The sequence below is a fragment of a genome, unplaced genomic scaffold, assembly GCF_019419815.1.
Source record: "Pyrus x bretschneideri cultivar Hongxiangsu unplaced genomic scaffold, Pyrus_bretschneideri_v1 Contig13, whole genome shotgun sequence".
Classification (NCBI taxonomy): Eukaryota; Viridiplantae; Streptophyta; class Magnoliopsida; order Rosales; family Rosaceae; genus Pyrus; species Pyrus x bretschneideri.
In genome coordinates, this window is record NW_025999424.1 from 6,115,591 (window position 1) to 6,135,482 (window position 19,892).

The following is a 19,892-nucleotide window of genomic DNA, read 5'->3' on the forward strand; positions in this document are numbered from 1 at the left end:
ATACAATTTAATAGGGCCCACTATTGTAGGATTCGTAAAGGCCCAAAAACCTATTTTATATATCGATATAAACACCTGGTACTACTTTTACCACCAATCCGACCTTAGCTCAGTTGGTAGAGCGGAGGACTGTAGTGGGTAAATATGCTCTCAGCCATCCTTAGGTCGCTGGTTCGAATCCGGCAGGTCGGATTTCTTTTTCTTAATTATTATTTATATTCTTAATTATTATTTATTTTCCTTGAATTTTAGTTATTTTTTTCTATCAAACTAAAGAGTAGAAATAAATGCAGCACTGGTTCGAATCCGGCAGGTCGGATTTCTTTTTCTTAATTATTATTTATATTCTTATATTCTTAATTATGATTTATTTTCCTTAAATTTTAGTTAATTTTTTCTATCAAACTAAAGAGTAGAAATAAATGCAGCAAATATTATACAAGAGAGGACCCGGAGAATCAAATTCTTTTCGGTCAATGACAATGAGAGAATCAAATTCCAACTCCTGACCATGTAACCAATTTATTTTTAGTAATTCAAAGTTTCAAACCCCATATTTTAGTTTGAACAGTATTCCAATGTTGTAAATGTGTGTTAGGCGTGTTAGGCGAATTGATCAGACATTTGATGACAAAGTGTGGGAAGATTTGTCTTGGGCTTTCTTGGTAAGATTTTATTGGATGGGTTCTCTTTTTAATAGCGTGGAAATTATCCCTCTACCTTGGTCCTTGCAAATCAATTTACTTCTAATAATGCAATTCAATTTACTTCTAATAATTATTAGAAGTAAATTGAATTGCATGGACCAAAAGCCTTGATAACTTGCATATTTTTATGGAGTGAATGTCTCTCCTTGAAGCTTGCGTGCTGTTCTTCTGAGGGATTTTACTCGGCTCGTGTTGTAGCTGTCCACAGTTCCTTTTGAACTGCTAGTGTTTTAGTTCTTTTTTTTCCTTTCTTCTATTTTTTGTTTTTTTCTCTCCTAATAAATTCTGATTTTACAAAAGAAAAAAAAATTGATCGTGGCGTTTGATTTCAAATCTATTTCCCTAGAATAGAATAGTCTTAGAAGATTTATTTAAAAAAAGAATACTTAGATGTTGACACAAAAGTTTTGTAAACCATACTTGAAGCTCCATCAGAAATGAAAAGCAGACCTTCTACCCAGTTTGAACTAAAAGAAAGTAGTTGCAAACACTACGCGAGAACGATAAGGGGCGCACAATGTTGTTGTGCGGGAATGAGATTCGCAACATCATGTTTCCCATTGTCACTAACTCATACATTCTAGATTTTTAGTTGCAAGACCCTTTTAGTGAATATAGTGATTTTGAAACTCAACAAGTTACTAAAACTCCTCTTTTCGGATGGTAAATATTTCTCAGAACATGAAGTGTGAATCAAACCCATGTTTGAATTGAAATTGTTCATGTAATCAGGATTCAAGGAGCATGAGTCTAACTAGTTGAGACACGAAATAGGTACTAACGATAACAAATTAATATGAGGTATTTGGATTGCTGTCATTTTGATTCTAGGATCAAGAACAAAGATGTTTACTCATGAAATAAAAAGATGTGGTGGTCCTTGTTTGATTTCTCTTTTTACACTTGTACACTTTCGTTCATATGCGCATGCCTATATTCTTATATTACTCATTAATTGTTCAAACCATAAGAGCTTACAAGTGTTTGTCCACACTCATCGACTACTGATAGTTACCCGCACGTGCGTGAATGATTGTCTCACTTGAGCCGCAAATCAGTAATTGGATGCACGACCAATACTTCTAGGTATGGCTGGTTCGGTATGGGATATCAAACCAAAACCATCATCCTGATTTCCAAACCGAAATATTTCGGAATGGGATTTCAAATCTCAAAACCGAACCGAATTTCTAAGATTCCCGAACTTCGGGATGTCCAAAATTTTTTTCGGGATATCGGGATAGATTGGGATTGATCCTTCATGCCCAAATCCAATTCATACGAAGCCAAATTGCACCATCATTCTGCAATTCAAAACAAAATTAAAAATAAAAATTCTGTAAAAAGCTCAAAATGATCAAACAAACAGATCCCAAAACAAAATTCAAATCAAATAAAGAATCAGATTACAACCCATTATTATTATTATTATTATTATTATTATTATTATTATTATTTTGAGAAAAGACTACAACCCAAAATTATTATTATTATTATTATTATTATTATTATTATTATTATTATTATTATTTTGAGAAAAAGACTACAACCCAAAAAAAACCACATATTTAATCATGAAGACCTAAAACCACATATTTAATCATGAAGACCTGAAATGATGGTTTTTGCTCCGATGCGGCAATGGCAGGTGGGCGAAGCTTGTGGCGAAGAACGGAGGATTTGGGTTGAGCAGAGACGACGCAGATGAAAGAAGAGCTATTTTGGGGTTTTGGGAATCAAAAAGATACAAAGGAGGAGGAAGAAGAGAGGGAAGAAAGGACAACAGCGGCATGACATGAAAAGGCAACCGTTATGGCAGTAGTCGTAGCCACTAACCTCAGAAATGTAGAGGCAGAGGAGAGAACAGAGTCAAAGAAGTGAGAACTCGAGAGGGATGAGAGGGTTGAGGGTTGAGGCTTTGGTGAGAAATGTGAGAGTGTGAAACCCTATAACTTAGATTGGATGGTTGAGATTAAATCTCAACCAATCCAACGGTCCAGATAGTTTATAATTTCTAATTTAAATTAAATACATATTATATATTAATATAGTTGTTCGGTTAGGGATTACCGAACTAAAGGTCTATCAAAACCGAATCCCATACCAAAAGTTTCGGACTATTTCAGTTCGGGATTTTCGGGTTCGGTTTTTTTTTTCAGGTCGGGTTCAAGAAATTTCGAATCAGGTTCGGGAAATTCGGTTTTTTTTTTCCAGCCCTACTTCTAGGTTACATGATGTTTTCATTTAACACAAGTTGATCTTATTGAAACATGCAAACCTAATTTAATAAGAAGTACCATTTATTAAAAAAAAAATGTAATAAGAAGTACTTAGTTACTAATTTGAGTAAGAAAAAGAACTAGCCACCAAGCCATTCCTTTCACTTTTCCACTTCTAGTGTGAAATAGTACCAGAAATAGCACTTCTTGAGGGGACAATTACATTATTAATGATCAAATAAAAGGCTAAAAAAGTTAATTTCACAGTACGTAGCCCTATGGAACAAAAGCCTGCATAAAGTGCTAGATTTTGTCTTAATACAATACAACAGACAAGAACATGTCTCTCTTTCGCCTTTCATGTGACAGATCATAGCTAGCTAAAGCTTCAAAACAAAGTGCTCGTGAAATTTGTTTTTCCACAAAATGCCTGCCGTTTTCCTTTTTGTCTTGTGCTCATTTGCAGCTTTTTGACGAAGAGAAAAAAGTAACCACACAGAGCTTTGTCATTTCATTACCTCTCCTTTAATCTCCTGGACCACTGCAGTAACTTCACTTGCATGGTAACATGTTTTATAGAGGAAATGGTTTTCACACTCCTCGTTTCTTTTTCTGCACTCATAAGAGAATCAAGGGACAAAACCAAAGAGAAAGTAGAATGAGTAAACGAGAGTAAGGAAATCACTTCAGGCCACACAAACACCGAGTTAATCCTCAATTAGCAACCCATTTGGATTTGGGACCCAAGCTGTGGCAAAAACTGAGTTGTGTCCCTTCCATGTGAGCACCAACATATCTTCTTCACGTTTCATGCCCCAACCACTTGCATGTTCATCTAGCAAGGCCTTGACTTCCCTAGCAGTCTCTTCACAAAATATAGTACTTGAAAAACCAATGTTTCTCAATCTTTGTGACATTGTGACACCTGACTCCAACCTCTCTATTCTTTGGTGCCCTTCAAAACCAATAATGTTTTCAATTTTGTGACCAACATCAGATTCATAATCCATCCTTTGGGTACTATCTTTGGGCAAGAATGTTTCCAAGGAATCAAAGGGTATCCAAAGATAATTAAAACAAGTTGTTATTCTTGAGCTAAGACTTGGTACACTAAGATCAGAATCTTCATCTACCACAACTATGATTCTAGGGTTAAGGGATCTAATCGTGTTAAGGAAAGTGTTGCGCATCGAACCATCTTGATGGCCAGGGATATCACCACGTGGCTCATCGGAAAGATAGCGTAACCAATTTTGACAATTCACAACCAAAACCTCATCTTCCCGGAGGTCTAGTGAGGAAGGGTTTAATTCAGTGGTAACTAGCAATTCCAAAGAGGATGAGTTTTCAATCACATTGAACTCAAAAGGGACATCTCTAAACCTAGAGAAATTCGCCAAACGAAGACCAACTTCTTCGCTTGAAACATTGAGCAAAGGAGGGACTTGTGGCCTCCAATTAGGCACAGTGACTCTAAGCAAAGGAGGACCCTCAGGCCTTTTGGCCAATGCATCTATTAAAGTAGGCCATTGCATACAATGAGTGATGCTAAAATCTAAGATATGAACTTTTGGGCACCCTTGAATTGCCTTAAAAATTGCACTATTTGATGCACAATATCCGAATCGGTGCCATGGGATTAGATCAACATACCCGGCTAGCTCGGTCACCGACATCAACCTACTCGGAATGGTACTAGTGCTACTGCTTCCATTAAAATTCATAGGTGTAGGGCAAACCTTTGAGGCTCTTGAAATTAGTGCCCTCAAGATCCATGAGGTGAGCCTTTGGTTAGGGTCACCAACAGAAGAGGCAACATTGTTGAGCACCCACATCACTTGTTGAGCCAAGGTCACATCATTGCTCTCTAGGGCACTTGCACAGTGAAGTAGTAGCTTCTCAATACATGCCCCGTCGAGGCTTCCGAGACACCCAGTAAGCGCACCGGTGAGAGACGTGCCCTGAGAGGTGGTGAGGAGAGCAGTACTTGGATTTTGGAGAGAAATGGAGGTAATGCTTCCTCGAACTTCAGTTTTCATTGCTGTTGATTATTGGAGGTATGTGACAAATTAGGAATTTCAGGAGGGAGGAAGACGGGAACGAGATATTTGGGGTGTCAGACACGCGTCCGGCAAAGATTGGTGGATGGGATTGAAGAGCTAGGGTTTTATCTTGTTGGTATATGCGAGTTTCTAGGTTCAAGAGAAATATGGGAGGTATTTGGCTAATGGAAAGCTGTCCATGGCTTTTGTGTATTAGGTGTGTTTCTGTCTCTGAGACATGCACAGGCGCAGAGAGTTGAGAGCTATAGCTCATCTGCTACTTTAAACCATATATATACTAAGAGACTAGAGAAAGAAGATATATCCCTAATTATCCATATATAAATACAGTGTATATGCAAAAGGACTTTCAGATTCATAATAAAATGACAAGAGTACATTGATAATTAGCTGCACGTATGATTGTAGATTGACATTTCTCTTGAATTCTCCGTACAAATTAAATAAGTTGCATACGTGTGAATTTAGTGGTATGTTAAATGATATAGAGTGAGCTAGCTAAAGGATCGGAAAAGTCTATAAGAACAAGAAAGATTATGTGAGAGATGAATTACATGAGTTTGTAACGATCTCTGATCTACTGGCTACAAGTTTTTCTCTCCCCTTTAATGAATGAGATCTCAATTTCGAGGCATACTCAGATTAAAAAAAAAAAAAGAATTACATGGTAGTGTCTAATGAATTAGTGAAATTTATCAAGATAGAGCATACAAGATGAAGTAGTGTGATACGCACACATCGCAAATTATTGATATCGTCAAGCACGTAGTATTAGGAACTTAGTCAATTCATATAATCCAAATTATATCTTATGTTGGTAATGCTAATTTACGACTACGCACACTATAATCAAAAGAATCTAATGAATTTGCATAGATGGAGCTCTGCTAGGGCTAACTCTCCAACCAAATTTGGCATATTGCTAATTATTACTTCGCACCCTTTCATTTTCTTAAGAGACTAGTTATTGTGGCCACTTCTGTTGAAGAGAGTAAAGAGTAGGTTAAAGAAGCTGTCTTCGCCGGCCAGTCTTTTGTCGAATTAGTGTTCATGCAGTATGATTTAAGACAAACCACAACAATAATTTAACATTAAAATTGAATTAGTATGGATTTGCCATTGAGTTTTGTGATGGTTACCCATTCCTTCCACTTGTATACACGATGCATATGAGAGTTCAACTTGGTTTCTTGCGCCATGTGAAGCCAGGGGAAAAAACAAATTAGACCTCTTCCCACAAGGACAAAATTTGATTATCTCACATAGATGTCACTCCCATATAAGGGTTAAAGACAATGGAATATTTGCATAAACCTTTGAAAAATGTTAGTCTTTATTTAAAAACGGCAAGGAAAAAAAAAAGGAATTGTTGCTAAATGATTGATTGAGAGTAAAGGGATTGAATTCCACGAGGGGGAAGGTGCAGAAAACTAAACAAGCTTATTTAGGCTGAAATGGGTTTGTCCTTTGCAGTGTTTGAACAGAGGGAAACCCTAGAAAATACTAAAATGCATGGATTGTATATATATAATGGCTCACTAGGGTTGACCGTAACCAAGAAGAATAACTATGTACTATACCCTACTCGGGTCGTTCTTCATCTTTAATTACGTGTAGTATAATACTTAACTATACATTAAATTTTCAAACAGAGAATAATTTATTTTATTATGTTATCAAACTATGAATTACATAAGATCATTTATGTTTAATATATACATACACAACGTATGTCAAACTAATTGTCTCGTTCTATTTGTTATTTGGTGACCGGAAAATACATTGTCACTCGCCATTAAATTTGATATCAAATGTTGAATTCGGTAGTGGTGTACAAGTCTCTCTACATATAGTTGTTTAATTTTATGTTTTTGCTAGGACTTAACTTGTTGTGGTATGGATCATAGCACATGTGTGATTGTGTAATAATTCCTAGTAGATTGTATTTAGGATTACTATATGTAGTTTGGAAAATCTTAGGTTTTCTTACTTGTAAGTAAACCCATTATGTTTAATTACTAAAAATAAATGCAAGTTAAGAGGAAAAGACACATACAAAATTTTCCCTACGCCTCTCTTTTTGCTCTCTATGCTGATGCACTCTCTCTCTTCTTCAATTAAATTTAGGCCACAACATAGTTGACTTATTTGCACATTTATTTGAGGGTAGTGCTATCCACACATCCATTTTTACTTATCACACATCTCTCTCAATTTTCGGTCATCGGATCGAATGAATTGGAGAAAATCAATGACAAAAAATTAATAAGAATGCAGGAGAAATAAAAATAAGTGTGTGAACAACACTATCCTAATTGATATCCACAACTCAGTTGCATGCTTCTGATCGTGCATGCTAAGGACAACCAAAGAAATTCAGTCATTATAAATACATACCAATAATTATGATAGAGGACGTACGTATTAGTGCTGAGACCATTATATATGTATTCTTCATGCATTTAGACGGTAAGAAAACTACAAAAAGAAAACAATGGAGTTATTTCGATTCTGGTTTGAACCATCGATGATGATTCATGAAAATCAGTTTCATATTTTTCTCCGGAATAATTTGTTGCTGGAAAAGCTGTACTGGGGCTTTGGCTAGACTGCCGGCTGCTGTACATATATAAGAGACATGTCACTCTCACTTTACCTTGACAATCCGACGAAAATCTTGTGATTTAGATTTCACATGGTTCCTGGCTAGGGTAAAGGGAATTGTATTATGTGCAAGTGTAACGTACGTCTTGTCTCCATCGACTCTAAAACTTTTTTTACTTTGTTTGGTCTATAGTATGCAGAAACTAATTAAAATTTTAAATTAATTAAAAGATTAATGATAGTTATATTGTCACGTGGTACGTTATCGATTCATTTATGTTATAACATGTGTATTTTATTAGTACGTTATAGATTACCTGTGGAGAACATGTGCTTAGTGATCACAATATGCGATGTGCAGATTATTCCCACCCCAATCCAGACATATGATGAGAACCATGAAGAGAAACAATACCCAGAACTCTCGAACTCTATTCTGTTTGTAGTGGAACGATTCAAGAAGATGGTAATGTATGTGCCTTGAAAAGATAATTCAGTAGGGTAAGACGACATTTATGCCACGTCAAAACAATTAGGCAATTCTGCTTGCTTAATTTATGTGAAATATAACTCATCTACGCATAGTGATTTTCACCCTAACCATCAATCTAATATATATATATATATATATATATATATATGTATATATGTGTATATATATATATGTATATATGTGTATATATATATATATGTATCACTACAAGAAAAATGAGCTTTGGGTACAAAATAAAGGGCACAATTGAGAATTTTGTGTCAATTTGACCACCAAAAAGCTTAAACAATTCCCATTCCATAGAGGGCACCATCTATTGTGCCCAATGTTAAAAAAAGCAGACACAAAACAGTAATGGGCACGGAAATCGTGTCAAGTGGGATCACATGACAACTTTTTTACTGAAAATGGGCACAAAAAATATTTTGTGTCTATAAAAATTATTTGTCAAAGGCACTATATGTTCTCTCTCGTTTGTCTTTACCTCCACTAGCACACCAATAATTAAAATTTATAAAATTGTGGTAAATAATGGTATGAAGCTGTTTATTACCGTGCAATATTTTAGCCTCAAAATAAGTTAGCAATAATGTTGTTCAAATTTGTTTTTCCCGAAAGCTGAACCTCAGATCTCTCACTTACAAGTAAAAAAGAATACCACTACACCATAGTACTAAGTGGCATGTTTTAGATTTACAAAGGATCATTTCCAGGTGCAATGAATGTTTGTTAGATTCGTATCTTTTTGAATTGCTTTTTGGATTGTTATCTTCTTGCAGGTTTGTTTTTTATACTTGGTGATATGGTTTTTGGTTTTAAAGTCCTACCTGCAGTGACACATAACCAACAATTGTGCCCTTAGGGTTGGTCTCTGTGCAAAAGTTAGTTGGTCTTCAGATAGACAAATGAGTTAATAATTGTAGATTCCTTTTTATGACACTAATGATAGAAATTGTGTCCACTAAATATTAATAAATAATAAATCACTCTACTTCTCATTGGGTCTTCAAATAGAGAATATATTTTAATAATTATAAATTCCTCTTTTCTGACACAAATGTTAGAAATTGTGTCCAGTAAATATTAATAAATAATAAATACTCTATAGCAAAAGAATATGTTGGCACAATTATGGATTTGTGCCTTTATTCTACTATAAAACGTCCACACACTCCCTTACTAATTTGTATATGGAAATTAAGAAGGTTGCTTCATACACATATGTTTCTTTTGAATTTGAGCAAGTTCTACATCATTGACAATGGCGGACAGGCGACGTCGTGGAGTTAGAATTGGAACTGAATCTCCAGCATCACATTCGTATATTGCTTCCAACATTACAACAGAAAATTCCACAACGAATCCTCCAGTTCAACGTCCACGACAACCTGTTAATGCCGGGCGCATGCCTCGTCCTTTTAATAATCAGTACATTCTTACTACTTTTGTTGATGGTCGCCTTGGCTACGCATTACCCTTCAATAACGGATGCGTACGCGCACCTCAAGGACGTGTATTGCCAGCATGGGCAAACCCAGGTAGGACAGAACAATATCCTGTCAATTTGGTTTCTGCTGAAACAACAACTGAACAGTCTACCAATTCTGTCGTTATTATTGAAGAACCACGCACTTATCAAGCACAAATTCGTCCTAGAGGTCTGTCTGTCCCATAGTTGAGCTCACGAAATATGCAGAATGTTACCGTTGAGATTTTAAGCAGCGATGACGAGGACAATTAATATATTTTGTATTATGTTATATTTCACTGGTGTACTATGAAAATATAACTATCTTATGCTATGCTGGACTCCTCTTGGGTCCTTTTATTAACTTATGTCGTATTCCAATATAATAATGTTTTCTTTCTAATTAGCCCTTGTAGATTTACTCCTAGTATATATTTTTTTAGGTTATAATTATGTTTCTCGTCCGCTTCATACCGCAGAATTCAGTGAATTCACAGTGTGGCAACACAAAGGTTATGAGACATTATTTCTATACTAAAACTCAAACTCTGGTGCACTGTTTACGGACAGTGCAAGGACGAAAATGACCCCCAATTGGTCTTCAGCGTTTTTTTTCACAGTAAAATGGCGGTTTTGTCCTCCCAGACCACGCGTCTCTCATCAGTGTGCCTCTAGGTTCGATCTTCATTTTCTGTTCCTTGCTTGGCACGCGTCCATCATCGCTGCCGTTTCTGTTTCAGTTCTCTGCGTGTTCTTTCTTTGCTTTCCATTTCTCTTCTCTCTCTCGCCGTCTTCTCAGTGTTTTGCAAGCTTTTCTCCCTTTGCCTTTGTCGCCATGGTCTCCATCGCTCTCAAGCTTTTCTCCCCTTCTATTTGTCGCCATAGTCTCCATCGCTCTCAAACTTGCGTTTCTATCCCTGTCAAATCTTGGCTCACTGGAAAAATCTGAAGTAGTTTAAGCTTCTTCAGCTTTTTGATTTGGATTGAAGATGATTTTAAGCCAAAAAGGTTAACGTTTTCTGGTAAGTTCTTTGAATCCTACATCTCGGAGTTCTTTTTTTTTTTTTTTTTCAAATCTATGGGTTGTGTTTTCTTCAATTTTAAAATATTAAAAATTGAATCTTTTTTTTTTTTGGGTAATATTTTTCATTAGATTATGCTATGGGTTCTGATGAGGCTTTGAATTGGGTTTGAGAGTTTTGATTTAATGAGAAAGATAAGGAGTATACACGGAGACAGGGAGTTAGGTCATTTGAAGAAATGGAGATTAGGGTGAGAGAAAAACGGGAGAGAAGGGGTAGCAGATTAAATTTTGATTTTATAATTTTGGGGGTTTTGTGTTTAAATTTTGCGTTTGTAATTTTGGGGCTTTCATGTGCAACCTTAGAACCACTTTGTGCTCAAGGTTTATAAAAGGTATGAAACCCCTGGCGTTTGCTGATGCGTTTTTTTTACTTTCTTAGTATGGCCTTTAAATTTTTTTGGTAGTTTCTGTAGATATAGCCTACAAATGTTGACCCGAAGGTTGGACATAATCATTACTTCCTATTACAATTTATTAACGTTAATTCAATTAACAAAAGTTGATTGGAATCTGACAATGATCTAGATATTTGCATGGGTGAGAGAATCTCGCTGACATTTTTCGATATTTAGATGGGATTTGTCTATGAATTTTGTTTTTGTAATTTTGGGTTTTGTTTATATTGTTAGATTCGTTGTCTGCGCGTATCATTTGCTTCTGTTTTTCGTTTCAGGCGACGTTACTCTTCATTTTTTGGGGCTTTTGTGTGAAGCTTTCGAAGCCCTTTGTGCTCAAGGTAAATAATTTTGGTTTTTTCCTTTGAGGCTTTTGTGGAACAATTTTTTTTGTTTTTTGTTTTTGTAATATTGTGATAGTTTTATTTTGTATGTTGTGAAAGTTGATTGTTTGAGAAACTGAGTAACTGTGTATTTGTTTGTAGTTATGGTATGAGACGTGATATAAATTGAACAGGGTGAGATAAGGTATTTAGGTATCACAACAATTGATCGTGAAAAACTATTAACAAACTGCATTTGAAACATTCATTCATTTATGTTATATGGTTCCAAGCTTGAGTTCTTTTTTCCATGCAGCCTTCTGTTAACCAATACGGGTCTATTCATTCTGGTAATGCTACAAATGGATAAATCACATCAGAGCGTCTGCTACCCCTTTGTTACCTGATTTCATGGATTCATATATGTGCTATCTCCATAACTATTATCTGTCTGCTGCCTATTACTATGGAGGTAAAACTTATGGGTGAAGTCTTTGCTTTAGATTGGTTTATTTATGGATTGTCAGATTCTTCTTTAAATTCATGTATATTTTTTATATCAAAATTCATGTGTGTGATATGAATGGTTTTGTGAATTTCTTTTAGGCTATGATGAGACTAGCAACAACTGGGAGGACTACTTGAGATATGTAAATCCTGAGGGAGTATAAATGATTTCTGTAAGTTCCTCTTCCAACTTCACAATTGTGAACTGGGTAGTCATTACAAGCTTCCAGTGATAGTTGTCTAACGCTTCGAAGGCAGCTCTCTAAAATTTAAATTATCTTTCTGAGTTTTCTTTTCTTCTAATTACATAAAATTGATATTTTTTTATATAGTTATTTATTTGTCATATGCTCTGGTATATCGATTTCTTTTTTTCTCAAAATTTTTGCTTCGTTTTATATAATGCATAGAAAGGAGGAACACCCAAACTGGAGGTCAAGCATGACATCCTTTCTATAGACCTGAGGTCAGTCAAACATGTGTTATATGTGTATAGGTAGAGTTTCCATTGCTTGATTCTCCTCTGCTTATATCACTTTATTTGGTGCCAATTTTAGGGGAAATTATGAGACATGGAAATTGTTGCCAAATGCGAGGACATAAAGTTGTCTATTTGCAAAATTACGATGAAGTGGCACAAGGACCCTAAGTTGGTATGTTCAAGTAGATTACCTGATCTCCTTAGTTGGGTTTAGGTTTAATGCTCAGTGGTATGTTGTGCTTCTGCTTCTTTTTAATTATCGAGGATATGCAGAGATTGCAAATGAAAAGATTGTATTTGCAGCGTTGATGCATTGTTGAGCCAGAGACGCAAAAGGAAGGATGTATTCAATCTCAAGATCTGTGAGCTTTCACTTCTTAACTTTATTATTATTAATTTTGTTTGCTCTTTGAAATTTGAATGTATTAGTTTTTTAATTTTATTGGGATTAGTTTACCTGAGATGGGTTTTGGCTATATTTTTAGATTATGAAATTTAATGTTAATTGATTTTCTAGGAAAAATGTGAGACTGAGAGTATGTTAAAAGGCTGAAACATTGCATAAAGTGGTTCCAAGAGCTTGAGGAAAGCTACTTATTAGAGCGTGAGAAGTTAGAGAATTTGATTCTGTTATTCGTAGACCATTCTGCCAAATCTCTGAGTTTGAAGCAGATCAATTTTTACATTTTTATGTTTAATTTTAGGAAGAAATGAAAATGAGTTTTGCCTTTTTTGAGTGTTTCGTTAGTACTAGCTTGCTGCATATGCTATTCTCTGGGTGTAAATATAATTATCTAAGCAAGCTCACTTATTTTTTGAACTCTAACTGATTTGTGGCTGCAACAAGAATTTTTTATTGGATTTTTCCCAGTCTTTTTAACAGTATTAGGTTTCTGTCCTGCATGTCACCAGGCTGATTTCCTTGGTAGGTCATATTTTTCACTTTCTGGATGTGCAAAGTTTGGATAGTACACATCACCGGGCCAAACCTTTCTCAGGTAAGGAATTACATCGCGTTTGTTGAAAATATTTGCTTCCTTTCCTCTGATGTATGTATATGCATGATGTATGTGTGTGATTTTAGATTGTAATGTATCACAAATTTGTGGCATGAAAATTGATATTTGTAGACTTACCCTTTATTTTTTGGCTGTGATGGGGGAAAGGAAAATAAAATTTCAAAGATTGATACTTTTATGTGATTTCTTGGCTCTTTTTTTCATATGATTTTCATTGTATGTGTGCCAGTGTATGTCTCTTCTTGAAAAATGCATGTTGAAAATGGGAGAATTTTGGACATTGACATGTTTAGAAGTCAGGTTTTCTGAATGAAGATACTCTTATGATTTGTTTGTAATTTGTTTTGCAAATGGGTAGGAATGTCATTCTAAAAGGATATTGGCAGGAGGGGGTGGAATGTCATTCTAAGATATATATATCAGCAGCAAGGGTGTGGAAGCTCACACGCTCAGATTTCAACGCGTTTCGAAGGTGGAAATGACAAGAATGTGCAGTGTGGACCTCCAATTTCTACTGCTATGATGCATGAGGACTGCCAAAGTGAGAATACTGGTTAGTTGTCATCAAGCAGCCCTTGTAGATGTGTATTTTGTTTATATATTGCTAGTTTAACCATTAGTACGTTTGACTTGGGGATACAAGCTTGGATATGTTATATTTTGTTGTATATAGAGAATCCCGGGTATGTCCAGCATAGGATAACATGTATTTTTTGGTTTAACATTTGGATGGGTTGTATTGTTAGGTTGCATGAATCGGTCTTAGCCGAGAACATGGGTTATGTAATATATTAACTTCACTATTTTAGTGCTAATGTTGATTTATGTTTAGTTTGTAATGGATGATTTGTAAGTTTCTAAATTTAGGTGGAAATTAGGTTCTATGAGCAACCTGATGATTTCCATGTTTAAATAAAAATATCCAATTATGCCACAAATTTTTAATTGTGCTGGAGTTTTATTGTATTTATTAAAATATAATAGTGGCACAATTTTAAAGTTGTGCCCTTGCTTTAACATTTATACAGCAATCTAAGCCTTTAAAATAGCAATTGTGCCCATCTTACACCATACATTCAGTAGCCTTTATTAGAGGTAAGACACAATAAGGGTTGTATTTGTGCTTAGCTTTGGGCACAAAACATCATATTGTGTGCTATAAGTAATGGTGACGCCCATAGAGGGCACAGATACAAACTTAGTTGCTGCACTGTTGCTATTGGTCTATGAGCACAAATGTTGGTGCTTTTTGGCCTCAAAAGGCACATATAATTTTTTGTGTGCAGTGCTCATTTTTTTTGTAGTGTATATATGTATATATATAATTACATTAATTATTTTATGTGAGATTCACATCCACAACAAGAAAACTTAATAATCTCTCAATTATATAGTCTCTCAATTATTAGGTTTTCTTGGACTATCTCATATATTGCCAATTTATGAAGAAAACAATTATTACTAATTAATTTTATGGTGAAGCCTCAACTTTTTTCATAATATTAGAGCAAAACCCGACCCGGGTTTAGCGTTTAACTATCAAAATGAGTCAAGTACTGATAAATTGGACATTCTAATGCACAAATATGTGATTCAAATTTAAGAATAAGAGAGCATGCATACTACCTTTGTCAATTGATTAACTCACATTTGTTGCGTTAATGAATGAAGTCCTTCGACAGACAGACGACACATTTAAACATGCATGCATTCGTCCTCATATTTAAGCTCGATCAATTAAGCCAACAAAACTTGGAGGTTGGGAGGGACAATCTTTCATATTCGTTTTTCCTTGAGGCTCTCATTGTTGTTAGGAATAAAATCTTTGATAAAAAAATGCATAAACTGCCATTGTTGTTGTGTAGGATGCGATGATCAGTGCAACACGATAGACCTTCACTCTAATTCTTTTTCTAGCAACATTTTGTGGTGGAGAAGTGTCGGTGCTTCCCTCCAATGGCATTTTATTCATTTACTTTTGATAGATATTAATTTTTATTTTTTTGTCGACATAGATAATTTTTTCTTCTTCAACCACTATGTTCGGCCTTAAATCTATAAGGCCCATGCCAACCACAATTTGGGTGGGTGGTCACCAAATTTTGTAGCAATGTGCAAATTCTGTTAATTTTTGATATAATTCTAAATTAGTTTCAACATTTTTAAACATTTCAAAAAAATAGCTAACATATAGGACATATTACTTTCATTTAGTCCCAAGTTAAGGGAACTGTTAAGTGCTTATGTGGCATTCTTGGTCATATTTTTTTATGGTCTGGACAAATCTCAAATTAATGACGTGATATTCATGGTCAAATTAGTCTCAACATTCTAAAATTCTCTATCTCCTTCTCACATACCTTTATCTTTCCCTCTCCATAATTAACACCAACAAACAGATTGAAACAAAACGCATTGACCGTCTTTTATTTATTAAAAATTGACAACCACATTCTCTTGGGACTTAAGGGAAGTGATATTTCCTATACTCTTTTGAAATGTTTGAAAAGGTTGGGACTAGTTTGGAATCACACCAAAATGTTAGGGAGTTTTAGGTACTTAATCTTAAAAATTAAATACTTTATATTCCAACAATACGGTATTTGTACTGAAAATTCCTTTAAATGAGTAGGGTTAAAGCCCAAACAAATAGAGACTAACCGATTGCAAGACTAAAACAATTCAGAAAAGTTATTAAAAGTTGAAAGAATTTGGAGTTTCATTATAAAATTAATTGATAATAAAAAAATGTAACGGTGCCTCAAAGACATAAAAGATAATGTGATCGAGTGATTAAAATGAGCAATTATCAACTAGATGAGTGTTCTCTTTGTATACTTGATGGGGAGGAATCTAGAAAGGGACAATAATCCTTGTAATGGAGGATATTTTTAATCATGAAATTTTCCGATAAAAACTCCTTAATTTTCTCTCGAATTAATTATTTTTCTTTACAACAATTTTAAAGATATTAAGAAGCAAAATAAAAATAATAATCAGGTTAATCTTTAACTTAATGTTGTGGAATCTTCTTGTTAAGATATTTTTTAAGGACCACAAGATAAAAAAGAAAAGATTACAAAAAAGAATAAAAGTCCCATAAATTTTGTCCAAAACTGAAATTCAAATATAGACGGGCTCCATCCAATACCTAACATAGTAATCATCCTAATTAATTACCATGGCTAATATAGTACGTAACGATAATCAAGGAATAACTATTACGTGAACGGATTTCCAAATTAGCTTCATTGTTCATTGTAATAAGTAGCAATTAAGAGGTGCACAGTACCTGTGGAAGGTGTAATTAACAATTGGATTAGGCAAACCAAACGTATTAGGACCCTTCAGATTACGCAGATAAGATGACAACTCAACACATTAACATAAAATCCATTAAGATTTCAGAAAATAGACATTGCACGTCAGCGTCACAAATCCTAACCTTATCTCTCTCCCTATAAATACAAGCTAAAAAAACCGATTAAATGTCATACCTTGACAAAATCACAGGGCATATATACTTGAGTTTTCTCCCGAGCAAAACCTAACCAGAATAATGAAGTTCCTCTTGGAGTTGGGATCGTGTTACCGCTCTTCGTCGTCGCGAACCCGAGATCGGATGACGAGATCAACCCATGGGAGAAGCTCTAAATCTGGGAGTGGTCATCAATGGAAGCCAGCTCTTGTTACAATCTCAGAGGATGGTGTTGTTTCAGGTTATGAGGGTAACCTTCAGTCTGAGAAGATGGCATCGGCCAAAGCTCCTCGTCCAAAGGCCAAAGCTCCGAGTTTCAGTTATACTTCTAGTGATGATTTTCAGTACTACTCCAGGTAAATATATTATTACAGTATGTTTGATTTTTCTTCAGGTTACACACACACACACACACATATATATATATATGTATATATATTTAACATATCGATATACATTTTTAATTTATGGAAGTTTAATTTGTGCATTTGTACGCAATATTTTCATCAGGAGAAACATCGCGCCTATGATAATACCTGCAGATTTTTCAGCAACGCCGTTCATGTTCTGATGAGTAATGATCAGTACTGTTTTTAAATGCTTTTTGTTGATAAATATATATTATCGAAGTTAATTATAAATTTACTGTATTGCTAGATGATCGATGGATTTAATTTCTTTAGAATTAGAACCACTGTATTTTCATTGCTTGCACAGACTAAAAACAGTATCCAAAGATTGTATATTCTTCTCTTAATTATGTAAAACAGTATTTTTTTTTAATTGATTGCTTTAAGCTTTTACACTTTATATTACATGGCAATAAGATTCGACAAAGATATAAGGCATCTAGGGTTTGGTTTTCCCTTGTTTTTGATGGAGGAAGAGGTGGTTTGTATGTTTAGTTTTGTTTTTGTTGGGTACATTGGATGCCTTGTAATCAGAGACTGATCACTTAAGAAATATTATACCGATGGTTCACTTTTTGAATTCGAGATAAGTATATTGTACCTGTAGTATGTTTTTTGAACACGTAGTAAGTGTTTAATAAAAGAATTAACATCATTAAGATTATGCATGGTTGCAAGAGAGAATCTCTTGCTTTTGAAGCCTTCTTCTCCAACTTTTACCATAGTGCAGTAAAATTCAGCTCAATTATGCACAGCATATGGATCATGGAGTAACTGTATGGTGCGTTAAGTAATGTTGTTTTGAATACAAAGTATTAATTGTCATCATCATTAGCATGGCTCAAGGTGCTCATCTCAGCTTGCCAAACCCTATATATATATATATATGTATGTACGTATGTATATGTATATGTGTATATGTATATATGTATGTACGTACGTATGTATGTATGTATGTATGTATGTAGATGAAAAGATGGCGCCACTCGATCAATTGCCACATTAAAAGTTGGTTGACTACTACATACCAACCCACGTGAAAAATGAGGCCACTGAATGCCACATGATTTTTTTTTTTTTTTTTTTTTAGTTCTTTTATCGTTTTTCTGTATATTGGGTGCAGCACGAATGTGTGGTATTAATTGAAATCTAAAACAAATGGCTCTCATCAATTGAGGGAAGAGCAATGCAGGTTGGAATTGAGACGAATGAATCACCCTTCTAATTTTTCTTCAACCATTGTCAAAAACAAAATTGGCAAATTGTTGTTTGATTCATGTTAAGTCTACTGTTAATGCTTTTGTTATTTGTTTTGCTTCGTTATCGTGCTATTTTTTTTTTTGTTAAATTTCGTTCTTGATGAAAATAACATGAAATTCAGTTTACTATGTGTGGAGATTTAGAGCAGATATTTTATTTTTATTCCATTTCTCCGTAGTATAATTGGACCGTTGATGCATTGTGCAGCATATGCATGTATTAACAACTAGAATTGAGTTCTGATGAGCGCGCTTGGATTATGGGATAGATGTATTCTTCACGTGAGCAATCCATTGTGTTAAACGAAACTCCAGTTTAGTTAGTTGATTGCTGGAAGTTTGAAATTTTAAGGTTCTCTTATTTGTGATGTTAAAGACCATGATCTTCATATATGTCAACTTGTAGAAGAGAGACTTATCTACACTCTTGCCAATAACAGAATGTCATGTATAGTAATCGAAACGCAAGTTATTTTTCATTGGCATGCAATAGGGCTAGGCTCGAAAAATCGAAAACTGAAAAAAAAAAGAAAAAAAGGTCCAAGTATCAAACTGAAGTAAAATAAAAAATAAAAAAAAAACAAACAAACCAAATGGATTGAAAATCCGGCCGAAACAAAAAAAAAAAAATTGTCAATTTCGATTTTTGTGGTACAAAAACCAAACTGGATTTCTTTATTTATGTTGGTTATTCATTTTCCAAGTCCAATTCTAAGCCAACGAATAGTCTAATTTCAATCCAAGGTTAGAAAAACCTAGCTTTTGGCCCAAAAATGTGAATATCTTATTACCTAGATTGTTTTTTCTTTACTTTCTCTCCAATTTTCAGGTTAAAAAGAGTTTTTATTTTTGTTTCGAAAAAAAACCCGAAATTGAACTGAATTGAAAAAAAAAAAAATTGAAAATCAAACCAAACCGAAATATAATTTACGTAAACCGAATTGAATTGAGCTGAATAGTAATTTCGCTTTGATTTTCATTTTGACAAAAACCGATTCTAAGAAACCGAACTCACCCCTAGCCCTAACAAGAAGCAATATCCAAGTTTATCTAACTGAACTGCAGTGTTCTCAATCAGTTTGAAACAGCCACTTTTCTGTTTTCTCCATGAAGACCAGATTGTTGGAGAGGCTTTGGGCTTTGAGCTCCAATTGTTTGGGCTTCAGAGTTCAGTTTTGGGTCCATGATACTTACTGGCAGAATCTTGCACAAGTCTGTGGGCCTCATGAGTACCTAATAAAGAATCTATCAAATATTCACCACAAGAAGCAACAAAATTGTAAAGATTCAAGCAACCAATGATTTGTTGTCTTTTAACTATTTTACCGGTAACCGATCTACGGTCTTAGAGGGAGATCAATCCAATGCAGATTTTTATTTTT

At 34.6% G+C, this 19,892-nt stretch overlaps 2 protein-coding genes, 4 long non-coding RNA genes and 1 other non-coding gene across 8 annotated transcripts; 5 read left to right on the forward strand and 2 right to left on the reverse strand.

The window, feature by feature from the left end:
• Window positions 1-98: 98 nt before the first annotated feature.
• TRNAY-GUA lies at window positions 99-192 on the forward strand. Its single transcript has 2 exons — window positions 99-135; window positions 157-192. It is a non-coding gene; the product is annotated as a tRNA-Tyr (tRNA).
• A 1,368-nt stretch (window positions 193-1,560) lies between these two features.
• On the reverse strand, window positions 1,561-2,978 carry LOC103942206. The gene is made up of 2 exons (XR_666613.3): window positions 2,318-2,978; window positions 1,561-2,011 (listed from the first exon to the last, which is right to left on the reverse strand). It is a non-coding gene; the product is annotated as an uncharacterized LOC103942206 (long non-coding RNA).
• Window positions 2,979-3,054: 76 nt separating this feature from the next.
• LOC103942207 (scarecrow-like protein 32) lies at window positions 3,055-5,268 on the reverse strand. Its single transcript, XM_009352403.3, has one exon. The coding sequence runs from the start codon at window positions 4,963-4,965 to the stop codon at window positions 3,634-3,636; it is 1,332 nt and encodes a 443-aa protein (XP_009350678.2). The 5' UTR covers window positions 4,966-5,268; the 3' UTR covers window positions 3,055-3,633.
• A 5,134-nt stretch (window positions 5,269-10,402) lies between these two features.
• LOC125474892 lies at window positions 10,403-12,309 on the forward strand. 2 transcript variants are annotated; one of them, XR_007256304.1, is made up of 5 exons: window positions 10,403-11,374; window positions 11,519-11,561; window positions 11,673-11,828; window positions 11,963-12,036; window positions 12,274-12,309. It is a non-coding gene; the product is annotated as an uncharacterized LOC125474892 (long non-coding RNA). The 2 variants fall into 2 exon arrangements; XR_007256303.1 differs by lacking the exon at window positions 10,403-11,374 and having other exon boundaries at window positions 11,382-11,828.
• Window positions 12,298-12,805, forward strand: LOC125474893. The gene is made up of 3 exons (XR_007256305.1): window positions 12,298-12,329; window positions 12,421-12,516; window positions 12,618-12,805. It is a non-coding gene; the product is annotated as an uncharacterized LOC125474893 (long non-coding RNA).
• Window positions 12,806-13,257: 452 nt separating this feature from the next.
• LOC103933223 lies at window positions 13,258-14,202 on the forward strand. Its single transcript, XR_007256302.1, has 2 exons — window positions 13,258-13,342; window positions 13,722-14,202. It is a non-coding gene; the product is annotated as an uncharacterized LOC103933223 (long non-coding RNA).
• Window positions 14,203-16,871: 2,669 nt separating this feature from the next.
• On the forward strand, window positions 16,872-17,997 carry LOC125474701. Its single transcript, XM_048578682.1, has 2 exons — window positions 16,872-17,197; window positions 17,352-17,997. The coding sequence occupies exons 1-2, from the start codon at window positions 16,923-16,925 to the stop codon at window positions 17,410-17,412; spliced, it is 336 nt and encodes a 111-aa protein (XP_048434639.1). The 5' UTR covers window positions 16,872-16,922; the 3' UTR covers window positions 17,413-17,997.
• Window positions 17,998-19,892: the final 1,895 nt, after the last annotated feature.

Excerpts from the sequence above, each read along its gene's own strand:
- LOC103942207 (XM_009352403.3), bottom strand. The coding sequence starts at position 4,965 with ATGAAAACTGAAGTTCGAGGAAGCATTACCTCCATTTCTCTCCAAAAT.
- LOC125474701 (XM_048578682.1), top strand. The coding sequence starts at position 16,923 with ATGAAGTTCCTCTTGGAGTTGGGATCGTGTTACCGCTCTTCGTCGTCG. Across the intron at positions 17,198-17,351 it reads GATTTTCAGTACTACTCCAG|GAGAAACATCGCGCCTATGA; the intron begins GTAAATATATTA and ends TATTTTCATCAG.